The sequence below is a fragment of the Garra rufa genome, chromosome 1 (assembly GCF_049309525.1).
Source record: "Garra rufa chromosome 1, GarRuf1.0, whole genome shotgun sequence".
Lineage (NCBI taxonomy): Eukaryota > Metazoa > Chordata > Actinopteri > Cypriniformes > Cyprinidae > Garra > Garra rufa.
This window is the reverse complement of record NC_133361.1, coordinates 23,998,729-24,012,620: the sequence shown is the minus strand read 5'-3', so window position 1 is coordinate 24,012,620 and position 13,892 is coordinate 23,998,729. Positions and strand designations below refer to the sequence as shown.

General features: G+C 36.5%; 1 protein-coding gene across 1 annotated transcript; it reads left to right on the top strand.

Annotated features, from left to right (window-relative positions):
• The first annotated feature begins 476 nt into the window (after positions 1 to 476).
• tecra (trans-2,3-enoyl-CoA reductase a) lies at positions 477 to 13,866 on the top strand. Its single transcript, XM_073837696.1, has 11 exons — positions 477 to 1,012; positions 4,338 to 4,389; positions 4,531 to 4,575; positions 5,135 to 5,238; positions 7,072 to 7,187; positions 7,428 to 7,533; positions 9,716 to 9,788; positions 10,336 to 10,379; positions 10,471 to 10,528; positions 10,613 to 10,701; positions 12,096 to 13,866. The coding sequence occupies exons 1-11, from the start codon at positions 836 to 838 to the stop codon at positions 12,267 to 12,269; spliced, it is 1,038 nt and encodes a 345-aa protein (XP_073693797.1). The 5' UTR covers positions 477 to 835; the 3' UTR covers positions 12,270 to 13,866.
• The last annotated feature ends 26 nt before the right edge of the window (positions 13,867 to 13,892 follow it).

The window sequence follows — 13,892 nt, the reverse complement described above, 5'->3', positions numbered from 1 at the left end:
ACACACACACACACACACACACACACACACACACACACACACACACACACACACACACACACACACACACGTTGGGTTTACATGTTTTATGGGGACATTCCATAGGCGTAATGGTTTTCATACTGTACAAACCGTACTTTCTATCACCCTACACCTACCCTACACCTAAACCTAGCCCTCACAGGAGATTGTGCATACTTTTACTTACTCAAAAAAACTCATTGTGCATGATTTATAAGCCTGTTTCCTCATGGGGACCTGAGAAATGTCCCCACAAGGTCAAAATCTACTGGTATTCCTATCCTTGTGGGGACATTTGGTCCCCATAACGCGATGAATACCAGGTACACACACACACACACACACACACACACACACACACACACACATCCTGTAGAGATACATGCTATCCTAATTCTAATTCAAAAAGAGACAGGGTGTGGAGGTAAGAGCCACGTCCAACTGGATTGGTCCGAGTCCCACAAGGTCGCGGCGGGGCTGGTATTCAGCGAAGCAGGCTTATAAATTTAGCTTCATGAAAAGCCATGGATTATGTCTTGGGACTCTCAGATTTCGTCTTCAGAGGAGTGGTTGTGATGGCCACCCCTCAGGTGTTAAGAGGTGGGAGATATTTCAATCACACTGCACTCACTCACACCGTCCTTCTCGGTCGCTTCGCCTCTCTGGAGCCCTGAGCACTGCATTCAAGCTGGATTTTGGATTTATTATTAAGAACTGAGGTCTGAGGACTTAGGGGTGATGTGTGGGGTGTGAGAGAGACCTTTGAACTACGGACTAAAACGGATTCATTGCAAAATAAATTGGAAGAACTGTCATGGATGCATTAGCTTTAGAGGCAAAGGGGGCTAAGAACGAAGGCGCACCAGCCGCTTCTGGGCAAGGATCTTCCAAACCTAGACCAAAACCCCCCAAAAAAGCGAAACGAATTGTTTACTTTGAGTTGGAGATACTACACATCAAAACCCGGGAAAAACTGCTGCTTCTGGATAAGGTATGTGCTTTTTAAAACTTAAATACCATACAAGGGACAGGCGGATACTGGCTGGTCTTCCAGCCTGGTCCATAGCTGGTTTACAGGCTGCTTTTAGAGTGGTTTTGACCATTTCGTTTTCTGGTCAGGACCAAGCTTCTGGAGACTGGCTAAAACCAGCTACTTCCAGCTTAAACCAGCTAAGATCAGTCAAACATCTTATGCTGGTTTTAGCCTTTTTTCTTTCTCTGTGACTTTATGTTGTCTTAATACTAAACAGTATATTTGTGACCCCGGGACCACAAAACCAGTCATAAGGGTAAATATTTCAAAATTGAAATTTTATATACAATATAAAGCTGAATAAATAAGCTTTCCATTAATGTATAGGATAGGACAATATTTGGCTGAAATACAACTATTTAAAAAAATCTGTAATCTACTGAATAAAAAAAAAAAAAGGTAATTGCGATTGTTTCACAATTCAGACTTTTCTTCTCAGAATTGCATCATATAAACTTGCAGTTAAGACATCCTTTAACACAATTACGAGTTTGTATCTCACAATTCTGACTTATTTTCTTCACAATTGTGAGATATAAATTTACCAACTGCAAGTTAAAAGTTACAAAGTCCAGCTCTGAGGAGAAAAAAGACTGATATGTTCACAGAATTGTGAGTTTATATCTTGGAATTCTGACTTTATTACTTGCAATTGTAAGTTAATATCATGCAATTGTGACTTTATAACTTGCATCTGAGTTTATATCATGCAATTCTGACTTTATTACTTGCAATTGTGAATTTATATCATGCAATTCTGACTTTATTACTTGCAATTGTGAATTTATATCATGCAATTCTGACTTTATAACTTGCAATTGTGAATTTATATCATGCAATTCTGACTTTATAACTTGCAATTGTAAGTTAATATCATGCAATTCTGACTTTATAACTTGCAATTGAGTTAATATCATGCAATTCTGACTTTATAACTTGCAATTGAGTTAATATCATGCAATTCTGACTTTATTACTTGCAATTGTGAGTTAATATCATGCAATTCTGACTTTATAACTTGCAATTGAGTTAATATCATGCAATTCTGACTTTATAACTTGCAATTGTGAGTTAATAGCATGCAATTCTGACTTTATTACTTGCAATTGTGAGTTAATATCATGCAATTCTGACTTTATAACTTGCAATTGTAAGTTAATATCATGCAATTCTGACTTTATAACTTGCAATTGAGTTAATATCATGCAATTCTGACTTTATTACTTGCAATTGTGAGTTAATATCATGCAATTCTGACTTTATAACTTGTAATTGAGTTAATATCATGCAATTCTGACTTTATTACTTGCAATTGTGAATTTATATCATGCAATTCTGACTTTATAACTTGCAATTGTAAGTTAATATCATGCAATTCTGACTTTATAACTTGTAATTGAGTTAATATCATGCAATTCTGACTTTATAACTTGTAATTGAGTTAATATCATGCAATTCTGACTTTATTACTTGCAATTGTGAATTTATATCATGCAATTCTGACTTTATAACTTGCAATTGTAAGTTAATTTCATGCAATTCTGACTTTATAACTTGCAATTGAGTTAATATCATGCAATTCTGACTTTATAACTTGCAATTGAGTTAATATCATGCAATTCTGACTTTATAACTTGCAATTGAGTTAATATCATGCAATTCTGACTTTATAACTTGTAATTGAGTTAATATCATGCAATTCTGACTTTATTACTTGCAATTGTGAATTTATATCATGCAATTCTGACTTTATAACTTGCAATTGTAAGTTAATATCATGCAATTCTGACTTTATAACTTGCAATTGAGTTAATATCATGCAATTCTGACTTTATAACTTGCAATTGAGTTAATATCATGCAATTCTGACTTTATAACTTGCAATTGAGTTAATATCATGCAATTCTGACTTTATAACTTGCAATTGTAAGTTAATATCATGCAATTCTGACTTTATAACTTGTAATTGAGTTAATATCATGCAATTCTGACTTTATTACTTGCAATTGTGAGTTAATATCATGCAATTCTGACTTTATAACTTGTAATTGAGTTAATATCATGCAATTCTGACTTTATTACTTGCAATTGTGAATTTATATCATGCAATTCTGACTTTATAACTTGCAATTGTAAGTTAATATCATGCAATTCTGACTTTATAACTTGTAATTGAGTTAATATCATGCAATTCTGACTTTATAACTTGTAATTGAGTTAATATCATGCAATTCTGACTTTATTACTTGCAATTGTGAATTTATATCATGCAATTCTGACTTTATAACTTGCAATTGTAAGTTAATATCATGCAATTCTGACTTTATAACTTGCAATTGAGTTAATATCATGCAATTCTGACTTTATAACTTGCAATTGAGTTAATATCATGCAATTCTGACTTTATAACTTGCAATTGAGTTAATATCATGCAATTCTGACTTTATAACTTGCAATTGTGAGTTAATAGCATGCAATTCTGACTTCATAACTTGCAATTGTGAGTATATACTGTATCTCACGATTCTGAGAAAAAAATGTAATTGAGAGTTTGAATCATGTAATTCTGAGAAAAAAGTCGGAATCGTGAGATAAGTCGCAATAATAATAAAAAAAAAATCAATGGCGGAAACGAGTTTGGATAGGAATCTGAGGGTGCAAAAAAATTGAAATATTGATCACCTTTAAAGTTGTCCAAATGGAATTCTTAGCAATGCATTTTACTAATCAAAGATAAGTTAGTTATTTCTGGTAGGAAATTTACAAAATATCTTCACAGAAATTGATCCTTGACTAATCAATCATTTTGACCCATACAATGTATTTTTGGCTATTGCTACAAATAAACCCGTGCGACTTAAGACTGGTTTTGTGGTCCAGAGTCACATTTAATCACTGGGTTTAGACTCTTAAGCTGAACATAATACAGAGAAGTAAAGAAACCATCTGTAATCATCAGCTGTTATAAATTACAGATAGCTAACAGTAATGTGAGCGCAACTAATGCACATGCTGTAACTTTGTAGTAATAAAGTGGCCACTATCAGGCAGGTTTTGCATTAGTCATGTTGCTTTTGCAACATGAGAGTCTTCTCCGAGCTTCCAGGAATTCCTATGTGAGATCCGTTGCATATCGAGAATAGAGTAAACCTGATTTATGACTGTATGGAGAAAACGGAAAAGATTAACACTATTTGTATATGCATAATGTGTGTTTGCATATTTATGTATTTTAATTGCAAAAAAGACTGTGGAAATTTAGCAGCTGTTTGTCTGTCTGCAGGTAGAGCCAACGGCCACTATTTTGGACATTAAGTCTATGTTCCACAAATCAAGTAAGTTGTGCTCGGTGCTAAAGAAGCTATGAAACCGTGAAGGCTTTCTTAAAATAGCTTTCGACAAGGAAGATGATAAGTTGATGACATAGAAATAATGGGTTTAGCAAAGTCTTACATGTCAGGCTTCAATTTTCACAGATCCACACTGGTATCCTGCCAGACAGTCTTTATGCCTGGACCCAAGTGAGTACATATGCTTTATAACAGTTGTTAAAAACACATTTGACATACTTTAAACTTAGTAACACATAAATTGTATGTTAATGTTATTGAATTATAACATGAATAAATGGAGAAACACTCTAAAAAAATGCTTATTTCCTACAGTAAATATAACTTTAAGGGCGAATAACACCTTTAAAATAACTTAAAAACTTCTCAATATTTAGATTTTTTGCACCCTCAGATTCCAGATTTTCAAATAGTTGTATCTCGGCCAAATGTTTCTTGTCCTAACAAACCATACATCAATGGAAAAATTATTTATTCAGCTTACATGATGTATAAATCAATAAAAAGTTTCAAATAGACCCTTATGGCTGGTTTTGTGGTCCAGAGTCATATTTGTGATGGACATTGATAATAATCATCTTTGGTCTTTGGTCATCTACTTTGAAGGCATCTTGAGTAAAATAGCTCCATATTTAACAAAGCAACTGCAAAACACTTGAACCGGAAGCAACAAGACCTGTTTTACAGAATATAGAAATCTGTTGCGCATGACCCCCATTGTTAATTTCAGAAGGAAAACCTCTAAGAGATGAGGAAATCCTTCAGGAGCTCCCTGTGGGAACCACCGCAACCTTCTACTTCAGAGATCTGGGACCCCAGATGGCCTGGGGAACTGTGAGTATTTTGCCCAACAGACAAACAACAACTGAACCACACACAATCATCGCATACAGAAGTGGTTCGCAAACTTTTTGACTTCAAGACCCTCACTGTCAAAGACAATAAGGCCACAGAAGATGTTTAAACTAGGGAGATTATTGAACTAAGTATATCATCTTAGAAACTTCGAGGCCAGTGTGTTGAGGCAAGTTGAAGCTAACCTTTGCAGGACAGTGACCCTCTAGGACACTCCTGTCTTAAAGGGTTAGTTTAACAAAAAATGAAAATTAGCCCATGATTTGCTCACCCTCAAGGCATCCTAGGTGTATATGACTTCCTTCTTTCAATCGAATCCAATCTGAGTTATTACAAAATTGTCCTGGCTCTTCCAATCTTTATAATGGCAGTGGGTGGGTGTTTCTGTTCAAAAAGTCCAAAAGAAGTCCAATAAAGCACATCCATCCATAATAAATAGTGTCTCACACAGCTCTAGGGGGTGAATAAAGGCCTCCTGTAGCGAATCGATGCAAGTTTGTAAGAAAAATATCTAGATTTACAATGTTATATGTTATTTTTCTCTAGCTTGCTCTAACTGTCACATAGGACGTATGCGTAGCGCAAGCGGCGGTGAGAAGTGACAGACGTGGAAGTGCAGTGAAGAGAGCAAAACAAAACACTGGTTATGAATTAAAAGTACAAAATGAGGATTTGTAAAGAAAAATGTCTGAGGATTTCGACATAAGCCAAGAGGAGACTGGTTTTCCTTTGCTGAAGTAAGGAAACATTGCTTCCTTTGCTCCTGTAAACAAACGTTGGTTCTTGTGAGACTAGCATGTTCTAACGGTTTGCAGTAAGCGTAAGTTAGAGTAAAGTGTTTATATCGCTTTAAATATGGATACTTTTCTTACAACAACACATTGATTTGCTGCAGGAGGCCTTTATTCACCCCCCGGAGCCAAGTGAGGCACTTTTTTATGGATGGATGTGCTTTATTGGATTACTTTTGGACTGTTGAACAGAAACACTCACCCACTGCACTAGAACATGCTCTCATGCTTGGTGGTTTGAAAAACGCATTATATTTCACATGATTTACATTATTACTGTACAATAGCTTTCACCCCAGCCTGGCACAAATGGCTTGATTAGTTCCGGGTTTGAAGCCCGCCTTCTGAAAAACAAAATGTGTTGTGATTGGTTAGCAGTTACACTGCAAAATGTGTTCCAATTGGCGATCAGCTTAGACGCATTTTTTAGTCCTGTCATGCCCCTTCCCAAAGCAGCAAATTCTGTGTGCAACTGTTAGTGCAAGCTAGATTAAAGTGATTCTTACGTTTCCATAACTGGACCCCTTTAAGGACCCCTTGAAATCTTTTTGACATTGTTTTTAAAAGAGCAGCCTGTACATTGTACTATACTATAAATAAATCACGTTTTGTGTTCCAGAGAACAAAGAAGTTAATAATATGTGGTTGCATCTGTGCAATTAGTAGCATTTTACAATGGCCTTAAAGGTGGCTCATCAGAATTTAGTTTCAGTATTATAATCTTTGTCTAATCTTTCATTGGCATGTTACAGGGCGTTTGGCTCTCTTATTTAAAAGTCAGGTCAGTGGCTGTACAGTGTGTGCACAGGCCTCTGGCTCAGTTTTCTCTCACCTCCCTACGACTCAATGCTCTTTCTCAGAACACAGTAATCTCTCTGGCACCGTTTGCCCACAGGTGTTGATCCCATTCACCTTCTGCATGCATAACCCCCTTACCCACTTCTGTTCTGACTTCCACAGGACAGGGATGATGTCAGCACATGGGAGGCACATTAAAATGTGTTTGTGAATGTGTTTGCAGGTGTTCCTCATCGAATGCATTGGACCACTTGTCATATATCTGCTGTTTTATTTTCGACTGCCTTTAATCTACGCTCCCAAGTATGAGTTCACCGCCAGTAAGCATTTGGTTGTGCAGTAAGTATCATGAAGAACACTGTGTCAGAGATGTGACTTTTTCTTTTAGTCTGTTGGATTCTGTCCAGACTGTGGGAACAGTGTCTCCTAACAGCTGACCTACAAGATACTGGCCCAGAAGTGTATTTTGGGAATTATGCTGAAAAGCATTTGATTGATGTCTCTCAGGAATAAACTTTTATTTGATGATCTGGTATTAAACTGAACTCGCTGAACTGAGCGTCTGTCTGTTTTTCACAGTATAGCCTGTGTGTGTCATTCCTTCCACTATGGGAAGCGAATCTTGGAGACGTTGTTCGTCCATCGCTTCTCCCATGGCACCATGCCAATGCGCAACATTTTTAAAGTAAGGATGCCTCGCATTTGCGTGTGTTTTCAGTTTAATTTATATGTATATACAGTTAAGCCCAAAATTATTCATACTCCTGGCAAATTCTGACTTTAAATTACTTTTATTTAACCAGCAACTTTTTTGTACCAGAAATGACACAGGCTTCTCCCAAAAGATAATAAGACGATGTACAAGAGGCATCATTGTGGAAAAAAATATTTCTCAGCTTTTATTTACATTTGAACAAAAAAGTGGCATGTCCAAAATTATTCATACCCTTTGCGAACTGTTCACAGTGTATGGGAAAATCCAAAGTTCTATACCATTCCAAATAGTCCAAGCTGTTCTAAAGCATCCTAATTACCCTGATTCCCTGATACCCTGACACCCAGGGAAAAGCTGTTTTAATCAACTCAACAAGTGAAAAACAGAAGCTCTCTGCTGTTGGTTTGTGGACAGTCATGGCTAAGACAAAGGAGCTCACTGAGGACCTGCGGCTGCGCATCGTGGTTGCTCACAAGTCAGGAAAGGGCTATAAGACCATATCTAAATGTTTTGAAGTTCCAGTGGCTACAGTGCAAAGTATTATAAAATAATACAAGACGTTCCACACTGTGAAAAATCTCAGAGGATGTGGTCAGAAGCCAAAAGTGACACCTGTGCTGGCCAGGAGGATAGTGAGAGAGATAAAAAAGAATCCAAGGATCACCACCAAGGCCATCCTGAGGCAGACAGTCTAACAGACACTGCACACCACTGGGTTCCATGGATGCAAACCAAGGAGGACATCACTTCTCCAGATAAGGAAAGGAGGAGGTGAAGTGAGGCCAAGTATGGTGACCCATACTAGGAATTTGTGCTCTGCATTTAACCCATCCAAGTGCACACACACAGCAGTGAACACACACACCGTGAACACACACCCGGAGCAGTGGGCAGCCATTGCGGCGCCCGGGGAGCAGTTGGGGGTACGGTGCCTTGCTCAAGGGACTCACCTCAGTCGTGGTATTGAGGGTGAAGAGAGTGCTGGTAATTCACTCCCCCCACCTACAATCCACGCCAGACCTGAGACTCGAACCCGCAACCTTTGGGTTGCAAGTCTGACTCTCTAACCATTAGGCCACGGCTGCCCCGGCACACAAAAAGGCACACAAAAGCCCGCTTGGCCTTTGCAAATGCTCATCTGGACAAAGAAGAAGACTTCTGGTCTTCTGTTTTATGGTCAGATGAAACAAAAATTTAATTGTTTGGCCACAATGATGTAGCCTTCATTTGGCGTAAAAAAGGAGAAGCCTTCAACCCTAAGAACACCATCCCCACTGTCAAACATAATGGTGGGAACCTAATGTTTTGGGGGTGCAATACATCAAAATTCTCAACAACAACATCAGGCAGTCTGCAGAAAAACTTGGCCTTGGGCACCAGTGGACATTTCAGCATGACAACGACCCAAAACACACAGCAAAAGTGGTGAAGAAATGGTTAACAGACAAAAACATTATCGTTTTGAAGTTGCCCAGCCAGAGTCCTGACTTAAATCCAATTGAGAATCTGTGGAGGGAGCTAAAGATCAGGGTGATGGCAAAGAGACCCTCCAACCTGAAAGAGTTGGAGCTCATCACTAAAGATGAATGGACAAAAATACCAGTGGAGACATGCAAAAAGCTGGTCAGCAATTATAGGAAGCGTTTGATTGCTGTAATAGCCAATAAAGTCTTTAGTATTGATTATTGAGAAGGGTATGAATAAATGAATACATGCCTCTTGTACATCGTCTTATTATCTTCTGGGAGACGTCTGTTTCATTTCTAATAGAAAAAAAACTTGCTGGTTGAATAAAAGTAACTTTAAGTCAGAATTTGCCAGGGGTATGAATAATTTCGGGCTTGACTGTATATACTGTTCAAAAGTTAATGTTTTTGAAAAGGCTTTTTTTGAACAAAAATAAAGTAAAAACAGTAAAATTGTGAAATATTGTGACAATTTAAAAGATCAGTTTTCTATTTGAATGTATTTAAAATGTAATTTTTCTTGTGATGCAAAGCTGAATTTTCAGCATCATTACTCCAATCTTTAATGTCACACGATCCTTCAGAAATCATTATAATTTGCTGATTTAGTGCTCAAGAAGCATTTATTATTGCTATCAATGAAAAAAAATGTAAATGTAAGTAACATGTGACAGTTTCTTTAACAGAACTGTTCCTACTACTGGTGCTCTGCTGCATGGATGGCTTACTACATCAATCACCCCCTCTACACACCACCATGTATGTTACATGTCACTCATCTTTTTCGTCACTTAGATTATTATTGTATGCTAAATGCACTAAACTGTTGTCCTTAAAGTGATAGTTCACCCAAAAATGAAAATTCTGTCATTAATTACTCACCTTCATGTCGTTCCAAACCTGTAAGACCTTTGTACATGTTCTGAGCACAAGTTAAGATATTTTTGATGAAATCCGAGGGCTTTCTGACCCTGGTTAGACGGCAACACAACTGGCATGTTCAAGGCCCAGAAAGGTAGTAAGGACATTGTTAAAATAGTCCATGTGATATCAGTGGTTCAAAAATAACAACAACATGGTACTCTTGTGAATGCACAGAAATTGAAAAAAAAAAAGGCATTACTTTTACTAGCTTGCCTACTATGCAGCGTCAGAAAGCTCTCGGATTTCATTAAAAATATCTTCATGTTCTGAAAATGAACGAAGGTCTTGAAGGGTTTGGAATGCGGTGTGGGTGAGTAATTAATGACTGATTTTTTTATTTTTGGATGAATTTACCCTTTAAAGTCAGTCTGTTTTCATGCAGATTATGGGGAGAAGCAGGTGAAGGCAGCGTTGGCAATCTTTCTAGTAAGCACTTTGACTGCACTGACTCCTCCTGTAATGTGTCATGTATCTGTCTTATCAGCATTCTTCACTTACTATTTTGTTATTTTTGCAGTTCTGTCAACTTGGCAGCTTCTCCATTCACATGGCTCTGCGTAATCTCAAACTACCTGGTAAGATCTATAAAATAAATCACAAATCTCAAGTCAACCACTCTGGTTTTGTTCACATAATGCATTAAATTGTTCTTTATAAAGGCTGTAAGACAAAGAAGATTCCTTATCCAACCAGGAATCCTTTTACGTGGATATTTGCACTTGTTTCATGCCCAAACTACACATACGAGGTGAGACCCATGAAGGATTCCATGTCTTTATAGAATTTTGCAGTGATTATGTATTTTTGTAGGCCAACCCTTAAAGGAACACTCCACTTTTTTTTGGAAACAGGCCTATTCTCCAATTCCCCCTGAGTTAATAAGTTGAGTTTTACCGTTTTGAAATCCATTCAGCCGTTTTCCTGTTCTGGCGATATCACTTTTAGCATAGCTTAGCATAGATCATTGAATCCTATTAGACCAATAGCACACGTTCAAAAATGGCCAACGAGTCTCGATATTTGTCCTATTTAAAACTTGACTCTTCTGTAGTCAGTACTTGTTAGCGAATGCCATTAAGACAAGTAAAAGCTCTAAAAAAATCAAAAGGGTAGTTTACGTTGAAAATATCTTGAGATTGTGTGAACCACAGACTATGGCAAGCTGTTTTAGCCTAAAATATACTAAGCTTTATTAGTCGTAATTGCATTTTTACTAGTAACAATGCTAATTAAAGAGCTCTCTAATTCAATTATTACTAACAATTCCAATTACAGAGCTCTACAAATTAATTTTTACTAATCTGTCTCCATTGACTTCTATTCATTTTTAATATAATTTAGCTCTACAACAGAATTTTTACTAGCAAGCATTACAATTAGAGAGCTCTGTCATTAAATTTTTACTAGCAACAATTACGATTAGAGAGCTGTCTAGTTTAGTTATTACTAGTAAGAATTCCATTTAGAGAGCTGTTTAATTGGATTTTGCAATTAAACATATCTTTAATGTGGTTTTTAGTAGTAAAAATTTAATTATAGAGCTCTGTAACTGCATTTTTACTAGTAATAATTAAATTAAAGGGCTCTCTAATCTAAATTATTACTAGTAAAAACCGAATTAGAGAGCTCTCTAATTGGAATTATTACTAGTAAAAATTCTGTTGTAGAGCTTTGTAAATAAAAATTAATGGAAGTCAGTGGAGACATATGACTAGTAAATTTGTAGAGCTCTCTAATTGGAATTGTATCTAGTAGAAAATGATTTAGAGACCTCTCTAATTTGCACTGTTACTAGTAGGAATTGAAATATAGAGCTCTCTAATTCAATTCTTACTAGTAAAATGCAATTACGACAAGTAACTCTTAGTATATTTTAGGCTAAAACGGCTTGCCATAACAGACCTTATTTCGGGCATTTTACCAAAAAAAGCTGTTGACTTTGGCACAATGGAACCAAATGAGCTAAAATTCAAACTCATTTCCAGATTTTGGCCGACAAAAATATATCATCCTTGCAGCATTTTACAAATCTCCTTGACAAATGTGTCCTGTCTGAACAAATAATAAAATGCTGACCTCTACTGGTCGCATAGAGTAAATAACAGACACTAAAGCCACACTGTGATTGCTGTACTTCTGCAGCTGGGATCTTGGCTCGGATTCACACTCATGACCCAGTGTGTCCCCGTGTTGTTCTTCACCGTGGTGGGATTCATACAGATGACGGTTTGGGCCAAAGGAAAGCATCGCAGCTACCTGAAGGACTTCAAAGAGTACCCCACACTGCGCTCCCCAATCCTACCTTTCATCCTATAGTAGGAAAAATAACAAGAGTTTAGCTAGCTTATATATATAAAGCAAGTCTTAATATATATTAACATATGACATAACTGTAGTAAATTGAGATACTGTAATATATTTATGTCAAGTAAAGCAATTCTATTTTAATAATCATAAATTTAAAGATATATATTTTATTGCTCATATACATGAATAGAGAAAATTGTGCAAATAAGAGCAATTCTGTCCTTTGAGGTAAATAAAACAACCCCTTTTCCTTGTTCAAAAATGATTGAAGCCAATTAATTTGTATGTAGCAGATACCCATCACCTAACCTGACATGTCAACACTTAATGCAAGCATTTTTCTAAAATGCATAAATGAATGGTAAGCTTTTATCATCATATTTACAGTTGAGGTCAAAAGTTTACATCCCCTTTCAGAATCTGCAAAATGTTACCACAATAAGAGGGATCGTACAAAATGCATGTTGTTGTTTATTTAGTACTGTCCTGAATAAGATATTTCACATAAAAGACATTTAAATATAGTCCATAATTAAAAATAATAGAGGGATTTATAAAAATGTCACTGTTCAAAAGTTTACATCCCCTTGATTCTTAATACTGCATTCGTACCTGAATGATCCAGTTTTTTTTAATATAATTTGTTCAGTGATAGTTGTTCATGAGTCCCTTGTTTGCCCTGAACAGTTAAAACTGCTCGCTGTTCTTCAGAGAAATCCTTAAAGGTCCCACAAATTCTTTGGTTTTCCAGCATTTTTGTGTATTTGAACCCTTTCCAACAATGACTATGATTTTGAGATCCACCTTTTCACACTGAGGACAACTGAGGGACTCATATGCAACTATTCCAGAAGGTTCAAAGACATACTGATGCTTCAGAAATAAACACAATGCATGAATTTGAAGATCATGGTAAATTTAACTTATTGTCTTCTGGGAAACATTTAAGTATCTTCTGTAGCCTCTAAAGGGCAGTAGTAAATGAAAACATCTTCATTTGGTTCAAAAGTTTTCACTCCTGGCTCATAATGCATTGTTTTTCCTTCTGGAGCATCAGTGAGTGTTTAAACCTTCTGTAATAGTTGCATATGAGTCCCTCAGTTGTCCTCAGTGTGAAAAGATGAATCTCAAAATCATACAGTCATTGCTGGAAAGGGTTCAAATACACAAACATTCTGGAAATCCAAAAAATCTGTGGGAACGGAAGGTTTTTCCTGAAGAAGAGCAGGCAGTTTAACTGTTCAGGACAAACAAGGGACTCATGAACAACTATCACTAAACAAAACACAGCTGAAAATCATTCAGGTAACAACACAGTATTAAGAATCAAGTGTATGTAAACTTTTGAGTCATTTTTATAAATTCAACTTTTATTTTCTCTTGTGGACTATGAACATCTATGTGAAATATCTTATTCAGGTCAGTAAAAATGCATTTTGTATGATCCCTTTTATTTTGGTAAAATAACTAACATTTTGCAGACTCTGAAAGGGGGGTGTGAACTTTTGACCTCAACTGTAGTGGCTTGGATGAATCTGATGAAGCCTTTTATGAACTTTTCCGTGAGTCATGGCATTCTTGCTGAATAAACATACTAATTTCTTTCTTTTGAATCACGATCAACTTTTCTTT

Excerpts from the sequence above, each read along its gene's own strand:
- tecra (XM_073837696.1), top strand. The coding sequence starts at position 836 with ATGGATGCATTAGCTTTAGAGGCAAAGGGGGCTAAGAACGAAGGCGCA. Across the intron at positions 5,239-7,071 it reads CCCAGATGGCCTGGGGAACT|GTGTTCCTCATCGAATGCAT; the intron begins GTGAGTATTTTG and ends ATGTGTTTGCAG. Across the intron at positions 7,534-9,715 it reads CAATGCGCAACATTTTTAAA|AACTGTTCCTACTACTGGTG; the intron begins GTAAGGATGCCT and ends TTTCTTTAACAG.